Consider the following 22,500-nt stretch of genomic DNA (forward strand, 5'->3'; position numbering starts at 1 on the left):
AAAAAAAATTGCAATATGTTGAATATCGGCATTTTAAGAAAAGTCCTCCGCCTCAAACGAGCCATCTGTGTGGCATATGAGCTCACATCGTGTAGCGACAGTGCCCTGTTTACTTGATTTCTAAGAATCCTAGAGATGACTAGAGCTGGAAGAGTTTATACATTTCTTAGTGGATTAAGATAAAATGAGTTTTTTTACCCACGACATCTCTTTGCAATATTGTCTTTTTTTATGTCTTAGAAAAAGTTGCCAGTTGCCATGGAGAAAGGCCCATAGTTACAGGTTTTTAGACCTTCTGTATAAGTTGTTGAACTGAAAAGATATTTCTAGGCAACAGCTTTGAAAGAACGAGCAGATTCAATAGATTCTGTAGCCTTCGTAAAAAATTGTATTGAACATTTTTCTTCTTCTTTTTGAATAAAAATACATGGCCAAGGATAGGTGAACGGGTCAAGTTAACAGGCATCAAGTATCAACATTCACTAGGAGGATTTGCACAAAAGATTCGCTTTTGAATGGCACAAGAACATTCACATAAACACATCTTACACTGTAGGAGAAAAGCACTTCAGTCAAGAGAACCAATGCCAAAGGAATTCAACTTGAACTTTTGATCACACAGAAGATGGATTATTTTTTTTAAATATATACTTTCAACATCACAGCTTTCTCTCTCTCTTCAAAATCCAGCAGTTTGATCGCTACAAAGACCTTAAACTACCTTTCTTTGATCTGGAAGATAGATAGATAGATAGATAGATAGATAGATAGATAGATAGATAGATAGATAGATAGATAGATAGATAGATAGATAGATGGATAGATAGCCCAGGTCGGCTCTCTGGCCCTTCAAGGCCTCGAGGCTGGAAACCTTCGCCCGAACCTGGAGCACCTCGTCTGGGGAGAGGCCTTTGATCAGGGTCCACGCCCACCACCTAGTGATGGAGAGAGAGAGAGAGAGAGAGACACACAGAGAGAGAGACAGATACAGATGTATATGTATACAGATACACATACAGTCCCCCCTTAATATTTAAACGGGTACATTTGTCCCCCTCAATAATAAATGAAAGACAACCCCCTTCCCCCCAAAAGAGGGGCTTGGAGCCTTCTTAACCTGTAAGTATATATTTCCCAATGATTTCACACGCACCTAAAGTGGACCGTACCATCTTAACATTGCAGAGAAAATTCCACTATAAATGCATGCAGGAAAACTCACAAATTGGTGCTTAACATTTCACCAAAATGCAAGAAATTAAGTGTTTGACACTTACATTTTTTACTGGGATAACCCCAAGACCCTGGTTTAAAAATGTGTCACCCCCCCCCAAATGTTGAAAAAAAACCTACACCCTACCTGCCCCCTTATTCTAATTATCCTTGACATTTTTCCTTTGCTTCTGGCCAGACCAACCCCCCACACTAGTGCAGCAGACTACTGACTACCCAAGACATAACACTCTTCACGTTTCATAAACCTACAGTACGGCTACACACACACACACACACACACACACTGCTACACACACACACGCACACACACACACACACACACCCCTACACAAACACCTACACACACACACACACACACACACACACACACACACACACACACACACACTATGTAAAGCTTTGGAAAGCAATTAAGTCTGCAGATCCCAATACACGAGGGAGGAGTCTCCCATCTCGTCATTGCTGCTGCTCTGACAAGCGCCCACAGTTAATGTGCTGTGGATGGCTAAGCTCTGTGTGTGTGTGTGTGTGTGTGTGTGTGTGTCCGGTTTATGAAATATTCATTTTAACACGGAAGGAGGAAAGGTGGGGGAGGGAACATGTATAATTTATAATCTATCTGTAATTCTGTTGCATTGTGGGACGCCTTTTCTTCTTCTTCTTTTGTTTTTTCATTGTAGCTTTTGTCCCAGTTGACATTTCTCTCAAAGTGGTTTTAATTAGATTGTTGTTGTAGATGCAGGATCTCACACACACACACACACACACACACACATGCACAGGCAGGCACACACACACACACACACACACACACACACACACACACACACACACACACACACACACACACACACACACACACACACACACACACACACACAGAGAAGAGGTTGTATAGCAATGACTGTCTAAGAGCACAGCCCTGATTGCAATACATTTCAGGTAGGGTGCATCTATTGGCACAGCCAGAGTGGAAGAAGGAGCTTAGTTAGCGCGCATGATGATTTCGCGATGGGGTCTTATCGCCAAAGACTCTTTTAATATCTCCAGCACATTTCAATAAATGAATTGTTCATTCTTAACCTTTTCGTTTATGAAGTCTCTCATGATTAAAATACATTAAGTTATATTGCTGAATTTCCATATTATTTCAAACTATTATTCTGTAACTATTTCTGTAAAAATGGTTATTATGGGGCGCTCCGGTGGCGTAGTGTATAGAGCGCGTACCATATCGGCTCTGGCCTTCGTTGCAGTGGTCGCGGGTTCAAATCCGGCCCGTGGACCTTTACTGCAGGTCATCCCCTCCCTCCCTCTCTCTCTGTCTCCCCATTTCAACTCTGTACTATCTAATAAAGCTTGAAAATGCCAAAAAATATCTTAAAAAGAAAAAAAGAAGGTTATAATGTAAGTAATCAACTAAGCCATATTACCCTATAGTGTCTTGCCTTATTAATGGTATTTTATTATAGCTGCAGTCCCAATACTTTATTATCAAAGACTTTCTGTAGCCACCAATGGGTCACCAGTTGTCCCGGCACAATACAAGTGATTTGTGAATGCAATGCGCCCTCAGTGTGATCCTCAAACCAGTTAGCTACACCCCCTTCCCAAATAGCCCTCCCCAACAATCTGTCCCTCTGTGTGTGTGTGTGTGTGTGTGTGTGTGTGTGTGTGTGTGTGTGTGTGTGTGTGTGTGTGTGTGTGTGTGTGTGTGTGTGTGTGTGTGTGTGTGTGTGTGTGTGTGTGTGTGTGTGTGTGTGTGTGTGTGTGTCTTTGATGAGGTCGTAAATCTACTGTCCGACCCTGCAGCGAGGTGAGGGCGGCTTCCATGATGGCACACTCTCTAAAAGGATGATCAGATGGCTTTATTGGCGTGTGTGTGTGTGTGTGTGTGTGTGTGTGTGTGTGTGTGTTCAGATGGCTTTATTGGCCTGCGGAGTGGGGGGGGGGGGGGGGGGGGTGCAGGCCGTTATGGGCCTAGTTAGTTATCGGTCTGATTTATCCACATTCCCTCGAGTGTCATCTACATCAGCTCAACAGCATCACAGCAGCCAGTATACGCCACTGTTTGAGAAGCAACGAGTGTGTGTGTGTGTGTGTGTGTGTGTGTGTGTGTGTGTGTGTGTGTGTACTTGTACAACTATTTTTGTGGGAACCAATTTGAGTTTTAGACCTAAAGAGTTAGGACATTTTGGGAAAGTGAGGATTGACTAGCTATTTGAGGGTTAACATTATGTTAATGAGTGTCCCAACAATGATAGAAGTACAAGAATGTGTGTATTTGTACTAGGGAATGCATTATGTCAATGAATGTCCTATGTCAAATAGCTGTACGAAAGTGTGTGTGTGTGTGTGTGTATTTTTATGTGTATGTTTATGTGTGTGTGTGTGTGTGCCTATGTGCCCCATCATAATTCTAACCCCTGCGCCTCTTCCCACCTGTCACACACCTTAACGAGGCCCAAAAGACATTTTATGGGTCCCGTTAACTGTGTCATTGTAACTTTATGGCCCTCATTTTCTCCTGCTCTGCTTGTAGCCCCCAGACCTCCCAGTTCATTACAATGCAATCAGTGATCTGGCGCATAGACAAACACAGTTGTTGTTGTTTTGGCAAAGGCCTGTGCACCATGCGGGTATTATACAGCAACATCTTGTGTGTGTGTGTGTGTGTGTGTGTGTGTGTGTGTGTGTGTGTGTGTGTAACTGAGCTCTCACTGAAAAACTAATTTGGCCACTTTTTAGCTTTGTTAGTGAAGGGTATTGTATGAGCACATACAGTCAAGTGCGAAAGTTTGTGAACCCCTTGAGCCTTTTGGAATTTTATTTATTTTAACCATTATTAATTCATTTTTATCAATACCAGTATTTTTTATATGAAATAACAGATGTTTGTTTATCAATTCAACATTTTTATTTTCCAGAAATCAATTGTTAAAACAGATAAAACAAATTATTTGACGAATGTTGTATGTGCAAAAGTTTGTGAACCCTGAGCTGCATTGCTTAAATCGAGCAAGGTAAACACAATCAGGTTGGCCAAATTGGTTGATGAAATAGACCAATGTAATGAGAGATCTTTAGGAAAGAAATTGGGCGGCACTAGATAAAACAGAGATAAAACCAGGTCAGTTTAGGCTCACCAAAGTGAACCCATACAGGTCAGACATGCTAAAAGGGAAACAAATCTCAGAGGATCTCAGGAATAGAGTTTTGATGTTACACATTTGTCTGGGGACAGTTATAAATTCATAAAAAAAAATTTGAGCTCAATCGGTCCACCGTGAGGCAAATCATCTACAAATGGAGAGCTTTAAGAGTGACTTAACATCTGCCTAGAAGTGGACTTCCTTCAAAAATATCCTCAAGCGCCACAAGAAAAGTGATTTTTCAGGTAAAAGCCAACCCAAACATTACACCTGGAGATTTGCAGACAATTTGAAACCACCATTATTCACTTGGGAGAAGGTTCTCTAGGTGGTAGGCAGAATTGCGTTTTTGCCCAAACATGGCGGTTTTGGTTATGACCAAACAGTTCAATTTTTGACTAATCTGTCCACAGAATAAGACTTCAGGTATCTCCAGGTGCTCTCTGGCAAAGTTGTGACAAGCAGTTTTGTTCTTTTTTGAGAGCAGAGGCTTCTTCAGCAACCATCCCATGAAAGCCATGTTGACTGAGTTTTCTTCTTATTGTGGAACCATGCACATCTGTCCCAGATGCTGCAAGAGAGGTCTGCAAATCACCAGATGTAATGTTTGGGTTGGCTTTTAACTGAAAAATCACTTATCTTGTGGCGCTTGTGGATATTTTTGAAGGAAGTCCACTTCTAGGCAGATGTTCAGTCACTCTTAAAGCTCTTCATTTGTAGATGATTTGCCTCACGGTGGACCGATGGAGCTCAAACTTTTTTTTAAATAATTTATAGCTGTCCCCAGACAAATGTGCAGCATCACAACTCTATTCCTGAGATCCTCTGAGATTGTTTCCCCTTTTAGCATGTCTGACCTGTATGGGTTCACTTTGGTGAGCCTAAACTGACCTGGTTTTATCTCTGTTGTATCTAGTGCCGCCCAATTTCTTCCCTAAAGATCTCTCACTACATTGGTCCATTTCATGACTCAATTTGGCCCATCTGATTGTGTTTACCTGCTCCATTTAAGCAATGCAGCTCAGGGTTCACAAACTTTTGCACATACAACATTCGTCAAATAATTTGTTTTATCTGTTTCAACAATTGATTTCTGGAAAAGAAAAATGTTGAATTGATAAACAAACATCTGTTATTTCATATAAAAAATACTGGTATTGATAAAAATGAATTAATGATGGTTACAATAAATAAAATTCCAAAATGTTCAAGGGGTTCACAAACTTTCGCACTTGACTGTATGGGGTGTGAATGATACTGTATGGATGGATTGGGCAGCAGCTAAATGGGTAAAACGTAATGCTTAATTACTGTAAGTTCAATTCATAAAATCATCTTTAAAATGGAATAAGTTATATATTGTCTGTTGAATGGCAATGGAATTTAAAAAAAAATATTTTAATTTAATAGAAAATTGTATCTGAAAATGCTAATTGGTTTTCCTTGAAGAAAAATAAATCGTTCAATTTGAAATATCATTGCAATACTTAAACTTTATGTTATATCCTAAGCTACTCAACTTCTAGCCTATATTTTAATGCACTAATAATGAAAACAAACTATATATTTGTGTAAAAATCAATAATGTTAGAAGTTATTAGAAAGTTATTCATACATAATTGACTAACAGGTTGTAACCTCAATGTCTATGCACCTATAATGGCCTCTATTAAACCAAGGACATTTTGACAGTAGTATTTGACCCGTAGCCTAAAAGCTCTTAAAGCATAATTTACTGTTACACTCTGAATACAGTCTACATATTAATGAATGTAACATTTAACCTTGATAGATGGATGGATGGATGGATAGATGGATGGATAAATGGATGGATGGATGGATGGATAAATAGATGGATAGATGGATGGATGGATGGATAGATGGATGGATGGATGGATGGATGGATGGATGGATGGATGGATGGATGGATGGATGGATGGATAAATAGATGGATAGATGGATGGATGGATAGATAGATAGATAGATAGATAGATAGATAGATAGATAGATAGACAGATAGACAGACACAAACACACAGACAGACGTATTAAGGGTACACTGTAAAACCCCATTCATTCCTCCCACTGCAGTCACTGTGAGCATTTGGTACAGTCACATTTTGAAAAGACTCGTTTCATGATGAATATGTATTTTTCTCACTCTCATACATTATGCATCAGACACAGTGCAGCGTGTAGCAAAGGGACGATACAGTCGTCAGCTGACAGGCAGTGAGACTTCCAGTAATATAACATTAAAGGAGATATGTGTTTATACCTGTATGAATATATGTTGGTTGCTTTGCTTGAACATAAATAAATCAAAGAGAATTTATATACATAGGGTTTAGACTTACAAACAGACAGGGAAGCATGGAGGAAAGGGAGGATACAGTTGTCAACTTACAAGCAAAGAGACTTCCATTAACACAGTGTTGAATTCTCCAAAATATTGTATTATTTGTTAGTTTTGATCAGGATAGAAGTTAATTAGAAAATGTTACAAATAAATATAGATACAAATATTTGTATATAACGTTTTTTAAAGCAGTGTTTGGAAGCTGGAATTTTTGTCCTGAACGAGTAGTAAAGGGTTGGGTTAGGGTAACTTACTAACTTACATCCTGGGGAAGTGATCTCACATTATACCGGACAAAACACATGATTACTTGAACTTTAGGGCCTAACATATCCACATTAAACCTTATTTTTCTAAAGGAAGACAGTATAACCAGGCTGGCTTGGTGATATAGACATCTATCTGCAGTTATTGCATTGATTTCAGTATGATTCAACTCTTTCATAATGCCACCCTACTGAGAATTCACACTGTGTTATGAACTAGATAATCCATGAGCCCGAGCTACATTCCCTTAGTTAGAAGTGACATTTTTATAATGAAAAAAAACATGTCGAAATCGAAACTTCAACACATACAGCCGTGGAAAAAAAAATTAAGAGACCACTCCAAATGTTCAGTGTCTCTTGTTTTACTATTTATAGGCATATGTTTGAGTAGAATGAACATTTTGGTTTTATTTTATATAAACTACTGACAACATTTCTACCAAATTCACAATAAAAATATTGTCATTAAGAGCATTTCCATGAAGTAATGTAGAGATGAAGATTGAAGAAAAATCCAGAGTGGTCTCTTAATTTTTTCCGCGACTGAATTTGCAGCTAATACAGTTTAAAATCTTCTTATTTTCGAATTTAATATGAATGAATTCCCTGCCTCCGTATTCTAGCGGTGCATGACTTGTCATCTTCTCCGCAAATTATTACACCCAGCAGTGTCATCAGGGGAAAATCACCTCCTCCACAGTTTCAAATGTGCAAATTAAAGAAATAAATCCTTATTCTGTGCCTCTGGGGCCACCCCCTATACTTGGCAAGATTAAACTGATCTTAATGGTTATTCTGAATCACATTAAGATGATATACGGGAGTGGTTTTTCTGTGCATTGTGCAGTTTTGCAATTTTTTATTTTGTGACTGTGTGGTCTATGACACTAAATTCGCATTATTACCACTGATTATTTTGATACAGTCTAGCCATAATACATGGGTAAATAATTGAGGTGGTGTGTGTGTGTGTGTGTGTGTGTGTGTGAGAGAGAGTGCGTGCTTTCGGCGTGTGTGTGTGTGTCTGTGGGCCATATAATACAGTAAAAAGGGGCGAGCATATGGTGGTGATTTTGGTGAGGGTGTATGAAGAGTAATGTCTCCCTGGGGTCCCACTCCCATCTATTATTCATGCTTTAGAGGGTCTGATAGCCACTCAACCTGTTTGGTTACAGGCAGACTGGGACTGGGGCTCCTTAATTCAGACCCTATTTTAGGCTCAGTCCACGTTATTTAAAGATTTCCAGGCACTGATGTGTAACAAATAAATAAAGAACGATTACTAATGAATTTGTATGATGACGAGTAATGAAAAATCAATTTCCGTGCATAATTGTGAATTAAGAAAGTGTCTGTATGGCACATTGAAATAAATAATTGTATGTTAGCTGTGTTTTGTAGCAATGTTAAGATTATTAAGACTATTATTTGTACTTTACCCAGTCTGGAATTTGAATTTGAAGTGAGGTCAATTTGTAGGTGCATAAGACTTTAAAATAGCCCGGTTAGTGGTTGATATTTCACTAAATAAATAAAATTCTAGATGCAGTTGTTCTAAATCTGTACTGTTCTGTTTTACTTTAAGTTCTTCTTGTACTAAAAGAGGAAATGTATTGGTTTTTTTTAATGATCACTCATTGATTTTATACCTTCTGCTGTACGTCCAGGTTTTTTCTTAGCACTAGAATCAACAACTGAAACATTTCTTGGGATTTTTTCTGAGCTCCTGTGCCAGTGTCTGGGGGGGGGCGACACCAGTTTGTAAATGCTGCCATACTGCGAAATACAGAGAGAGTTTTGTGGAGCTGATAGGGCTTAAATCAACTCTATGTCAACTCGTTTGGCAATAGCTTAAATATAACCAACATTCATGTATATATATAAAAAGTTACACACTATAGCTTTAAATGCAGTGAACTAAATTTGCATTATTTTTCGCTGTGTTTTCAGGTGTGGAGAGGCACCATAGCCAGGATGCGTTACAGGCGAATGCGTGCCGCCCTGGTCATCCTGAGAGCTTACAGACGCTACAAGGTGAAGTCCTACATCCGAGAAGTCAACCGCCGATTCAAACACGTGAAAACCATGAAGGACCACGGGCGGCACGTCAAGTGGCCCACGCCCCCCAAGGTCCTGCGCAAGTTTGAAGAGGCGCTGAGGAACATCTATAACAGGTACGCAAAACCAAATAACGTTTCTTCAGACACTTAAACATGGAGTCTAGAGCGCGTACCATATTGGCTCCGGCCTTCGTTGCAGTGGTCGTGGGTTCAAATCCGACCTGTGGACCTTTACTGCAGGTCATCCCCCCCTCTCTCTCTCTCTCTGTCTCCTCATTTCAACTCTGTAACTCTGATATTGGGATAAAATGTTCTCAAATTGATTTCTTTTGAAGTAAGAAAATCTCTTTCCAACAGTAAATTGTCTGAACTAACAGTAGGGAGGAGACATGGCCTGCAGTGTTATTGTAACATCCAGATGTGTCCGTTTGAAACAACTTACACATGTTTCCTTCTGCCCTGGGCTTTACACAGGACATTGATTTTTCCCCTCTCCATCAAAGGCCCATCTCTGCCTTTCATCCCAACCAATCTCTTGTTTGCTATTTTGTTATTTGAAGCCGGGGATATACAGTATGGCAACTAGCTAGGCACAGTGTGAAAAAATATATAAAAATAGCCTTTCTAGAAATTGATGTTAGCTGTCAGGTTCAGTGAGTGCAAAACCAATAAGTACGTAGAGTGCAGCTGGTGTCTCAGCCCTACCTAGTATAACCTTCTCTCTCCTTTGTTGGTGTTTTGTGTGTGTGTGTGTGTGTGTGTGTGTGTGTGTGTGTGTGTGTGTTTGTTTTTGTTTGTTCTTGTTTGTGTGTGTTTGTGTGTGTGTGTGTGTGTGTGTGTCTCTCTCTCTCTTTGTATGTGTTTGTGTGTCTCTCTTTATTGACTGCCTGTCTGTCTGTCTCTGTCTCTCTCTCTCTATCTCTCTCTCTCTCTCTCTCTCTCGCTCTCTCTCTCTCTATTGCTTTCCCTCTCTCTCTCTCTCTCTCTCTGTCTCTCTGTCTCTCTCTCTCTCCATCACTAGGTGGTGGGCGTGGACCCTGATCAAAGGCCTTTCCCCAGACGAGGTGCTCCAGGTTCGGGCGAAGGTTTCCAGCCTCGAGGCCTTAAAGGGCCAGCGAGCCGACCTGGGGCTGCAGCGCGCCTGGGAGGGCAACTATCTGGTGAGTACTCTGTGTGTGTGTGTGTGTGTGTGGGTGGGTGTGTGTGTGTGTGTGTGTAGGTGTTTGTGGGTGTGTGTGTGTGTGTGTGTGTGTGTGTGTGTGTGTGTGTGTGTGTGTGTGTGTGTGTGTGTGTGTGTGTGTCTGTGGGTGGGTGTGTGTGTTTGAGTGTGAGTGTCTGTGTGCGTGGGTGTGTGTGTGTGTGTGTGTGTGTGTGTGTGTGTGTGTGTGAGAGTGAGCGTGTGCGTGTGTGGGAGGGGAACTATCTTGTGAGTACTGTAGGTAAACAAAGCAACAGAGATAAAACAGACTGAGTGTGTGCTCTAATAGCCATACTTCTATACTGGTATTTATTTAGTATGCCAGAAAAATATGTTGTATCTCAAAAGACATGTCTGTCAATTACAGTTTGCCAAAATTACCTGGTCCTACTACATCCGGTCGAATTTCGGAGTGCCATGTTATGACAAAATAGAATTTCCCAATTTTAGCAAACTGCATGCATCTACATACACTTTAAAGGCATCTTCAGAAAAGAAAAGAGTGTGCGATTTGGAACGAAAGGATTACACTTTGATCAGTTTGTAGAAGCTAATAACGATATAACTTTTGTGCCAATAATGTAATAAAAATTGTTGTAGAAAAAAGCTATTATGGTATCGGTGAAAAATTGTATCGTACGTTACGTTACGTACGATATCGTACGTTATATTGTACGTTATTGACAATTAACCAAATTATCGGCATTTTAACATAAAAATTGTTTTGTCTTGTTTTGTTAAATGAAGATCTAAACTGGATGAATGCCAACACATCATTTTTTAAACCAACATTTGTATTTCCTGCGCCCTACAGAAGCGGGACAGCCCTGACACGGCCTCATCCTTCACTCTGGTCTCCAGCGAACTGCAGCGCAAAGACAAGTTCATGAGAGTTCTGTTCTCAGGCAACGTGCGCAAGGTAAAGAGGCTTTTAACTGTGTGTGTGTGTGTGTGTGTGTGTGTGTGTGTGTGTGTGTGTGTGTGTGTGTGTGTGTGTGTGTGTGTGTGTGTGTGTGTGTGTGTGTGTGTGTGTGTGTGTGTGTGTGTGTGTGTGTGTGTGTGTGTGTGTGTGTGTGTGTGTGTGTGTGTGTGTGTGTGTGTGTGTGTGTGTGTGTGTGTGTGTGTGTGCTTTTAACAGTGTTTTATCTACCAGCCACATGCACTTACTGAGTCACAACATAATTGCACGTGTGTGTCTGGCTGTACAGACAAACAAGCTATTCCTGGTTAGTGCCATCATGTGGGCATTTAGACGCGTGTGTGTGTGAACTTGTATAACTATTTTAGTGAGAAGTTGAACCAATTTGAGTTTTAATTTTCCCATATGAAAGAGGATGTTTTTGGAAAGTGGCTGGTTCTCACTTTGGGACAGGCCTTTAAAGGACTGTTTGAGGGTTAACACTAGGTTTAAAGGTTCATATATGTATTAGGTTTATGTTAGGGTTAGTGTTGGGGTTGGGGTCAGGCATTTAGTTTTGATGGTTAGGGTAAGGCGCTAGGAAATGCATTATGTCAATGAATGTCCTCACAAGTACAGTCGTACAAAGTGTGTGTGTGTGTGTGTGTGTGTGTGTGTGTGTGTGTGTGTGTGTGTGTGTGTGTGTGTGTGTGTGTGTGTGTGTGTGTGTGTGTGTGTGTGTGTGTGTGTGTGTGTGTGTGTGTGTGTGTGTGTGTGTGTGTGTGTGTGTGTGTGTGTGTGTGTGTGTGTGTGTGTGTGTGTGTGTGTGTGTGTGTGTGTGTGTGTTATCCTGTGTTGTGACGTATGATAAACTTTGTGTATTTCCCAGATCAACCGTTTCCACAAAGCGGAGGACCGGGCCGTTCTCATCACCGACCGTCACCTGTACAAGATGGACCCGCTGAAGCAGTACAAACCCATGAAGAGCATTCCACTCTACAACGTGAGACACACACACACACTCACTCGCTCACTCGCTCGCACAGACAGACAGACACACACACACTCACACACACAGACAGACAGACACACACACAGACACACACACAGTCACACACACACACACACACACACACACACAGTCAGAGTCACACACACACACACACAGTCAGAGTCACACACACACACACAGTCAGAGTCACACACACACCAACACACACACACGCACACACACACGCAAAAAAATTATGTGTGCAATGTTTTTGCAGCCCTCCTTGAGACTTTTCATTAGAAATCCTCTATAATAATATAACTGTGTACACTAGTTAGACATCTGCTGCATGCTATTCTTACAGTGCAGTTTCACATATCCTGCTGTTGAGTGTGATGTTCAAACCATCGCAGGGAACCAATTTAAAATGGCTTCCTGCTACTGTGGCAGAGGTGACCGCATTATCTCTGTGGCAACATGTCAATATGCAAAATGCTCATTCCGCTCTACGATTGGCCGGTTTTAATTCATAATCTCGCTGTGATTGGCCCATTAAGAAGGCTTCATGCACACAGCACAGGAGGCTGTTTCCATGGCAAATTTGGCTACTGTGTGTGTGTGTGTGTGTGTGTGTGTGTTGACTCAATGCTTCTTCTTTTTCTTACATGAGCACTGTTGCATTTGAGGTTGAAATTTCTTATCCTTTCTCTTAATTTTTTTAGTCTTTTTTCCCACAAATGAAAATTGTGATGCTACTGTGTAACTTCGGAAATAGATGTGCATCAAAATTCCAAGCGTCTGCATAGGCATTTCCTAAACAGGCACTGCACTTTAGTTTCCCTAAAATCAAATGTTAACACTCAAACAGCCCTTTGAAGAGGTGATTATCAGCTAATATGATCTTACATTAGGTTATAAAAATCTGATAGAGACTCAAAAATAACATACAGAAAGAAATGTAGTTTTAGTTTAGTTTCGTTTTATTCCACACAAAAACAATATAAAAACAGATAGTGGCAAAACATAAAAAGTACAGTGTGTGTGTGTGTGTGTGTGTGCGTGTGCGTGTGCGTGTGCGTGTGCGTGTGTGTATGTGTGTGTGTGCGCGTGTGCGTGTAAAACCACACCCACATTTTTTTAAATATTAAAAATACTACACAATTATGCAGTTAATTTATTTATTAAGGCAGTTGAAGGGAATAATGACTTACAAATCCATATACAGAGAGGATGAAAAATAGCTTTTTAATTAACGCGTAAACAAGCTATTGATGATATTTCTGCCTCAATCATCTCTGCGATTGTGTTCTGCTATTATTAAACTATTACTCATGAGGTGTATTGGCATTCTGACCTTGGAGGTTAGTGAGAAATGGGACAGGGAGTGAACCTGTAATGCATTAATATAGGAGGTGGATCCGCCCACATTGTCACGGTGAAATGAGTAAGGTGTGTAGACCTGTGTGTGTGTGTGTGTGAGAGACTGTGTGTGTGTGTGTGTGAGACAGTGTGAGACTGTGTGTGTGTGTGTGTGTGTGTGTGTGTGTGTGTGTGTGTGTGTGTGTGTGTGTGTGTGTGTGTGTGTGAGACAGTGTGTTGTGACAAGACGCCCCGGTGTTCAATCTGACAGAGTGACAGCACATAATTACTCTCTCACACACACACACACACACACACACACACACACACACACACACGCACACGCACACGCACACGCACACACACACACACCCACATACATACAGGCCTACATAACCTGCTTTGAAAGAGATGGTGTTTAGGCAGATGGTGGCAGGGAGAGCTAGCAGCGTGAGTTAAGCAGATTTCTAGTTATTGTTCATTCACTGAGAGAGTGAGACACACACACACACACACACACACACACACACACACACACACACACACACACACACACACACAGACACACACACACACACACACACACACACACACACACACACACACACTGGGTTTATGGATGAGGCTCATTCCCATAAACCAGGCATATGGAGGAGCCATCAGTCTTGTGGGAGGATGAGGAGGCCTGTAGTGTAAAAGGCAGATTTCACACCAACAGGAGCAGTGCAGTACACACAGAACTCCACATATATATATATACAGTATTATATACACAGTAATCAAAGGTTATATTATATGATAAGGACATAACATACAGTAGTTCGTATGACGGTACAATGCAGGCAACGGACATTATCTAAATTACCCTCGTCATTAAACTTTCCTTATTTTGTTCTTTGCAACTACAATACATAGAGATAGATAATGATGATACATATACAGCTCTGGAAAAAATTAAGAGACCAGTCTGGATTTTTCTTCAATCTTCATCTCTACATTTCTTAATGGAAATGCTCTTAATGACAATATTTTCGGGTGGAGTTTGGTAGAAATGTTGTCAGTAGTTGGTAGAATAAAACCAAAATGTTCATTCTACTCAAACATAGGCCTATAAATAGTAAAACGAGAGACACTGAACATTTGGAGTGGTCTCTTAATTTTTCCTAGAGCTATATAAACAAACCATGGGATAATAAAGGACAGGAGGTGTAGATATAGAGATGTATTGTGTGGACTGCTCAGAGTCACTGTAGCGTGACATGGAGCTATTGATCGCAGAAGGTCACAGCGAGGGGAAAGCAGTTAGCTCACTGTTGATTAGCACTGATTCGCTAACACCATTACATCCGCCTTTTGGCTGCTGTGCACTGTGTGTTATAACTGCTGCTATAAGGGAACAACACACACACACACACAGAGACACAAACACACACACACACATAGAGAGACACACGTATACGCGCACACACACACATACACAGCCATGCACGCACGCACAGACAGACAGACAGACAGACACCTACACACACACACACACACACACACACACACACACACACACACACACACAAACACACACACACTCACTCACACACACACTCGCACACAGACACACACACACACACACACACACACACACACTCACACACACACACACACACACACACACACACACACACACACACACACACACACACACACACACACACACACACACACACACACACACACACACACACACACACACGTGCCATAAGGTAAAGGCTGGGGATATAGACAGGAGCCCAACAGAGGATTTATAAACCAATTAGTGACTTTGCAGCAAAAGTGAGATCGTTACAGTGGGTTTACTGTTAAAGGTGCAGTCAGTGATTCTGGAGAAAGCATGTTGTCATAATCAGTGAATATCTCCTCGTGATCCTCCTTTACTGTGCATGCTCCTAGGCTCTTTACACTGGCATGCTGCTAGCTACGGTGGGTCCCTTGTGTTTACATACCAGTTTACAGAGCCTAGGCTGGTCATTCAACACCATATTCTGATCATGAGGAGATATTCACTGATTTTGAGAAAAAAAAATTATTTTGACAACGAGCGTTCTCCAGAATCACTGACTCCACCTTTAAATAAGACTAACAGTGGTTGTACATCAGCGACACAATTCACTGCTTCAGTTTTAGACCATCTTTTATGTTTCTTTCTATTCCTCCTTCATCACCTTATCCAATGTCTGTCAGCTCACACACAGTACGGACAGGCAGCAGATCATGAGGAGATATTCACTGATTTTGGGGGAAAAAAAGGATTTTGACAACAAGCGTTCTCCAGAACAACTGACTCCACTCCTTTAGTTTTAGACCATCTTTTATTTTCCATTCTCTTCTATTCCTCCTCCATCACCTTATCTAGCCCTCCCTCCTCCCCCCCTTCCTCCTCTCCTCCTGTTGTTGTCATGCCAACTTCCCAGGAGACAGTGTTGTCATGGATACCAAGCGGCAGGGCAGATCAGCTGATGTCTGGTGTGTGTGTGTGTGTGTGTGTGTGTGTGTTGGTGGTGGTGGTCCAGGCATGTGCTGCACAAATCTGCTCTTTTTCGTTTTCGTTTTTTTTTCTACACAATGAGGCTTATGTATTTTTGATCCCTGTGGCTATTGTTATGTTTTGCCTTGTTTTGATTTTGTTGTTGTTTTTCATTCTAGTCTATTTTTCTCAGCCCACCCGCCACCCACACAGCTGCAGCAGTGAGACCATTTTAACTGTGTGTATACACTCAGATTAACGGTTTGCAATATGCAGCGCTGCTCTGCTAATCTCAACCAGGTGGTGTAGAGAAATGACTTGGAACGTATAAAAAGTGGCTGCTCTGAAATTATGTAAACTTTCCGGCACCATACAGGAGGCAAGGATAGGAAGGTGATGAGGAATACATTGTAATTGATTGAAGCTGCAACTACTCTACTGGTTATTTTCTCAGTTAAAAAAATTAATAAATCGGGTGCTCTGGTGGTTTAGTGGATAGAGCGCCTATCATATTGGCTCTGGCCTTCGTTGCAGTGGTCCCGGGTTCAAATCCGACCCGTGAACCTTTACTGCAGGTCATCCCCCCCCTCTCTATCTCTCTCTCTCTCTCTCTCTCTCTGTCTCCCCATTTCAACTCTGTACTATCTAATAAAGCTTGAAAATGCCAAAAAAAAATCTTAAAAAAAAAAATAATAATAATTAATAGGCTATGTCTTTCAGTAAAAAGAACATTTTGGTTTTATTATATAAACTACTGACAACATTTCTACCAAATTCCAATACATTTTCTTTTGTCAGAGCATTTTCAATAGGTTATGTAGAGATGAAGATTTAAGAAAAATCCAGACTGGTCTCTTAATTTTCTCCAGAGCTGTATGTAGAGTAACTCACTCAGTGTTGCATGCGAGCCCTGTTTTAGTTCAGTGTGTGGGAGCCTTCAGTTATACACAGAAAGAAGTTGCAGTGATTATATTTTTCATCATCTCCAGCTTGTGTGTGTGTCTGCATCCTCAAGTATTGTGTTGTGTGCGTGTGTGTGTGAACCGTGTGTGTCTGTGCTGTCTGTCTGTGTGTGTGTGTGTGTATGCCATGCAAATGTGTGTGTGTGTGTCGTTGTGCGTGCGTTTGCGCTGTGTGTGCGTGTGTGTGCGTGCGTGCGTGTGTGTCGTCTCTACAAACACTTGAGCAGATGGCTGGGCTGATAAATGCGTCTAACAGATTTCCCACTCTCGGTAATAAACTAATTTAGTGAATCAAGATTAGAAAAGAAAAAAATGACACAAGGAAACGAATGCGAACGTATCATTACCGATCTCATCAACACAGCTCGTCGTTCCAATCAATTAAGCCTTTAATATAAATGTAAATGCAGTCGGCTCCTTGTAATCAACTGCGGTGGATTGCTACAGAGACAGAGAGCTTTGGCTTTAGGCTTCAGTCCAGGGTGATTACGTGAAGTGTTTGTTTTCTGTTTTTTTGTGAACAAGTTTTTTTTTCATAAGTTTATTTTATCAACAAGAGGCAAAACAATGTCATTGAGAGTGATTGCACGCAAGAATATATACATACACATATTTATACATACACATAGGCTACATACACACATACCTTTGTGCTACACGTATGTATTGGATAACATAACAATAAATACATCATAGTAACACAAAAAAAATATCACAAATAATTAGTTACTCAATTGTGATATAATGTAAACCAAATAAAGTATTCTAAACTCAACCTGTTATTGCCTTAAAGGTGGAGTCAGTGATTCTGGAGATTGCTTGTTGTCAAAATCACTTTTTGTCAAAATCCGTGAATATCTCTTCACGATCTGTTACCTGTCCATATTGTTTGTGTGCTGAAAAATAATCTGGCGTTAATACACAACCTAAGGCACTGTGAACGGCGATGTAAGCAAAAGGGTATGTAAACAAAGAGGGCTCAACATAACTAGCAACATACCAGTTTACAGAGCCTAGGCTGTGTATTTACACTGGGTTTTCTTTCAGTGCACACACAGTACAGACAGCTAGTGGATCGTGAGGAGATATTCACTGATTTTCAAAAAACTAAAACATTTTTGACAACAAGCGTTCTCAAGAATCACTGCCTCCACCTTTAATTCACGGTGATTACTTGAAGTGTTTTGTTTTCTGAAGTGACAGGCGTCTCATATTGGAGCTAAATAAGCTAGCTGGTTTGTTTAGCCGTAGGTAGCAACCTGTCGTCCGCTAATGGAGAATATGTCTCAGCGTTACAGTCTAGTGGAGCGGATATTAATGTAACTGACTGGCTTTGGCCCGGGGATATTACCTTAGTCCAGTGCTGGAAAGACAAATTAAAGACACTGGAAACTCTGGATTTTTTTTTTTCAACGCACACACATTGCAGACGTATAGCGGATCGCGAGGAGATATTCACTAAATTTGACAAAAAGTGATTTTGACAACAAGCATTCTCCATTTTGATAACAAGCGTTCTCCATAATGAATGTAACTGACTGGCTTTGGCCCGGGGATATTACCTTAGTCCAGTGTTGGAAAGACAAATTAACAGAGAAACAAATGGCTAAGAACCAAAATGGAGAAAGTGACAAAGGAGACTTTATAGGAAAACTACTTCAGGCTAAAAGTGAAAGAGAGAGAGAATCGATGAGAGTTAATGAGGCTCAAGATGTGTTCACCTGTGTGTGTGTGTGTGTGTGTGTGTGTGTGTGTGTGTGTGTGTGTGTGTGTGTGTGTGTGTGTGTGTGTGTGTGTGTGTGTGTGTGTGTGTGTGTGTGTGTGTGTGTGTGTGTGTGTGTGTGTGTGTGTGTGTGTGTGTGTGTGTGTGTGTGTGTGTGTGTGTGAGAGAGAGACTGTGTTTGTTTGTGTGTGTGTGTGTGTGTGTGTGTGTTTTTTATCAATTTATTCCCTTTGTGGAGACCTGTAAAGCTAAACAATCCAACCGCACAAATTAGCATTTCTCCTTATAACTCTGACCGATCTGCAATGGTGTCCTTCGTGGTGTGTGTGTGTGTGTGTGTGTGTGTGTGTGTGTGTGTGTGTGTGTGTGTGTGTGTGTGTGTGTGTGTGTGTGTGTGTGTGTGTGTGTGTGTGTGTGTGTGTGTGTGTGTGTGTGTGTGTGTGTGTGTGTGTGTGTGTGTGTGTGTGTGTGTGTGTGTGTGTGTGTGTGTGTGTGTGTGTGTGTTCTGGTCAATAAATCTTTACTGCAAGTGCTGATTTAAGTCTTGAGTGGGTCGGAAACCCCATACATCAACAGACAGCAGATACTGGCCTTTTGTTTTGCCAATTAGTTTCACTGTGAAATGGTTCTAACACAAGAGTTGTTTACTTTTAAATCAGGCTCAAAACTAAATGTAAAACAAAAATCTAAAAGGTGCTACGAGGAACTTTTAGATATTTCTGAAACAGTCTAATTTTTCCTCTGATGATCATAAATGACATGTTACAGCAAACGAGTCCATAAGTGCAAAGAATGCTATTTTTATAAAGTTTTTCTTAATGCCTTTGTCATGGGTATACGCGTCGCTCACCCAGGAATAACAGCTTGCGTGGTACATCAATTCAATCACAATATCACCACATTGTTCAGTCATCATTGGATTTAATTATGTTTTTTCTTTATTAATATTATACAGTGTAAGATTAATGTTTTTGTAAGGGCCCAGTCCTAGTAACTACTAGACCTTGTGTTGTCAATCAATAACTAATTTCCCTTCAAAACAGAGTAGGCGTATGCAATAGTAATTACTCAAAGGAAATACAGAACAACATGAAAATGCATAGTTTATGCTGGCCCAAGTATTTGAAATTAAACATCTTCTCTAAAGGCAGATAATGTACTGTAGAGTACAACTACTGTAAATATGTCTTCCATACGAGGCAAAAGGATTATAGGATCAGAAAATAAGCCTACATTTGTGTTTTTCTACTATGAGCAGAAAGTATGAAGACAACAATATTATTTGTCCGCTGGTGGCTGTAAGATGTGAACAGTACAGTCCCAAAGTTTAGTTTGAATCAGAGCAGTTTCAAAACTTCAGCGTTTAGAAACAACATCTAAAAATATTAATCTACTAACATAATTAGAAAAAAAAATCCTCATTGCAAATGGAAAATTAGACCTGTGTAAATGCCCACACTGAAATCAAATTTAATTGTCCCAACACCAGCTCCATGATGGTTGAGGCAATTAATTCGGCCTCGTTAACCCCATCTAACTGCAGGTCAAATCACAGGCAATTTGTCAGATAATAAAGTTAGTTGAGGGATGAACTATTAACACTTTTACTACTGTGACATGTCATGACATAATTTTATTCATTCTTACTGACGAAAAACCTCTACTAATCACACACTTGAAGAATGTGTATGAGAACAATTAAACCTAGGCTCTGTAAACAGGCATGTTGCTAGCTACGGTGCCCCCTCCTTTGTTTACACACCCGTTTACAGAGCCTAGGCTGTGTATTACCATCAGATTAATTTTCAGCGCACACACAGTACGGACAGGTAGCAAATCGTGAGGAGATATTCACTGATTTTGACAAAAAAGTGATTTTGACAACAAGCGTGTTCCAGAATCGCTGACTCCACCTTTAACCAGCCTACATGGATTTGCATTCAACAATAGACACACACTCTCACATACACACACACACACCCTCACATACACACACACACACACACACACACACACACACACACACACACGCACACTTACAGAAGGGTCTTTCATTTTCAAGGTTTTTCTTTTTTACATTAAAACAAAATATCTGCTGAATCTGAAACATTCTCCAGGTCACCTCCTGCTGCTGTAACCCCAGTGTATAAATATCCTTTTGATTATGCAGCAATTCTAATTCCCTTGTTTGTGTGTGTGTGTGTGTGTGTGTGTGTGTGTGTGTGTGTGTGTGTGTGTGTGTGTGTGTGTGTGTGTGTGTGTGTGTGTGTGTGTGTGTGTGTGTGTGTGTGTGTGTGTGTGTGTGTGTGTGTACATGCGTGTGCTGAATTTGTATATTATCTACAATACAGATGGTCACACACCCCTGCCTTTTCACATGTTTGAGTATCTCTATGTACATTGTTTATCTGTGTTTAATTATGTGTCCTCTCTCTCTCTCTCACACACACTCACTCACTCACACACACACACATCCCCACACACACACTCACACACACACACACACACACACACACACACACACACACACACACACACACACACACACACAGGTGACGGGAGTGAGTGTGTCCCCCGGTAAGGACCAGCTGGTTGTGTTCCACACGAAGGACAGCAGAGACCTGGTGGTGTGTCTGCAGGGCATGGTGCCCGCAGGCGAGAGCCGCATCGGGGAGCTGGTCGGCACCTTACTCTCCCACTTCAAGAGGTGAGCAGGGGGGGAAACAATGGGTAACTAGTGGTGGTAGAAGAGGATTTACCAAAATGTCTACCTTGAAAAAAACATGGACTATAGTTTGCTGTTTGAACTTTTGGTTGACAACAAGGTAGAAGATGATTTAGTCATTTATTTTGGCTGGGTATTGTCAAGTACTTCACAATATGATATTCATCACAATACATGGGTCACGCTACATTGGGATATGATGCACAGTATATTGCCATCACACTTAGTGGGTCCCAAGGGAATGCAGTGTAAACTTTTATGTAGTTTGGATCAGTGGCTCTAAAGAAAACTGTGAAAACCGGTGCTTGGAGCGGCCAAAAAAGCAGAGAGTTTGCCACTAAAATAACCATGCAGATAGACGTTCATCGAATTCTAAGTGCTGATGGGGTATGACTCCACCGTCGCACGTACCTTATTGGCGCTGCACGAGTAGTCCAAACTTACTTTGACATTTTTGTAAAGGTGACTGAATTTCTGAAAGATTTTGTCGAATTCAATAGTCTTCGCCCAGTTGTGTTGTATTGACCGAGGATTAATTGGGCAGACAGAGTTGACAGACACAACTGTCCTTACCTGAACCCTAAAGTTCATTCAATCTATTCAGACCTTTCCTCAGGACAAGTTACTGTGAAGATAATCATTGATATATCCAATATTTCAAATCTCCTCAGCGCAGAGAAAAACACATTTACAAATTAAATTAAATCTCTGAATCCTGCTGCTGCTTTTTCTTACCAAACAATTCACTTACAGTTCACGTCTTTTCAAATTGCTCTCAAAATTACAAAACATTGGCTCTCCGGTGGCGTAGTGGGTTCAAATCCGCCCCGTGGACCTTTACTGCAGGTCATCCCCCCTCTCTCTCTGTCTCTCTCTTTGTCTCCCCATTTCAACTCTATTTCTCTCAAAAAAATTATCTTAAAAAAAAAAATTACAAAACATAGTTACCATTGAAAATCCACTTTCTACTCTTTTACCCATGAAGACATTGAACTATAGGTCCAGACAAGAACCTATTGAATACATTCACATTCATATTTCTAATACAGAT

General features: G+C 40.8%; 1 protein-coding gene across 1 annotated transcript in view; it reads left to right on the top strand.

Annotated features, from left to right (window-relative positions):
- myo1d (myosin 1D) overlaps positions 1 to 22,500 on the top strand; it is a 119,418-nt gene that overhangs the window by 64,148 nt on the left and 32,770 nt on the right. Inside the window, exons 17-21 of the mRNA XM_080048770.1 lie at positions 8,966 to 9,189; positions 10,097 to 10,235; positions 11,088 to 11,192; positions 12,061 to 12,174; positions 21,277 to 21,431. Coding sequence (XP_079904896.1) covers positions 8,966 to 9,189; positions 10,097 to 10,235; positions 11,088 to 11,192; positions 12,061 to 12,174; positions 21,277 to 21,431 — 737 coding nt within the window. The remainder of the gene's footprint in view (positions 1 to 8,965; positions 9,190 to 10,096; positions 10,236 to 11,087; positions 11,193 to 12,060; positions 12,175 to 21,276; positions 21,432 to 22,500) is intronic.

Source organism: Ammodytes marinus (assembly GCF_949987685.1).
Source record: "Ammodytes marinus genome assembly, chromosome: 20".
In the NCBI taxonomy this organism is placed as follows: Eukaryota; Metazoa; Chordata; class Actinopteri; order Uranoscopiformes; family Ammodytidae; genus Ammodytes; species Ammodytes marinus.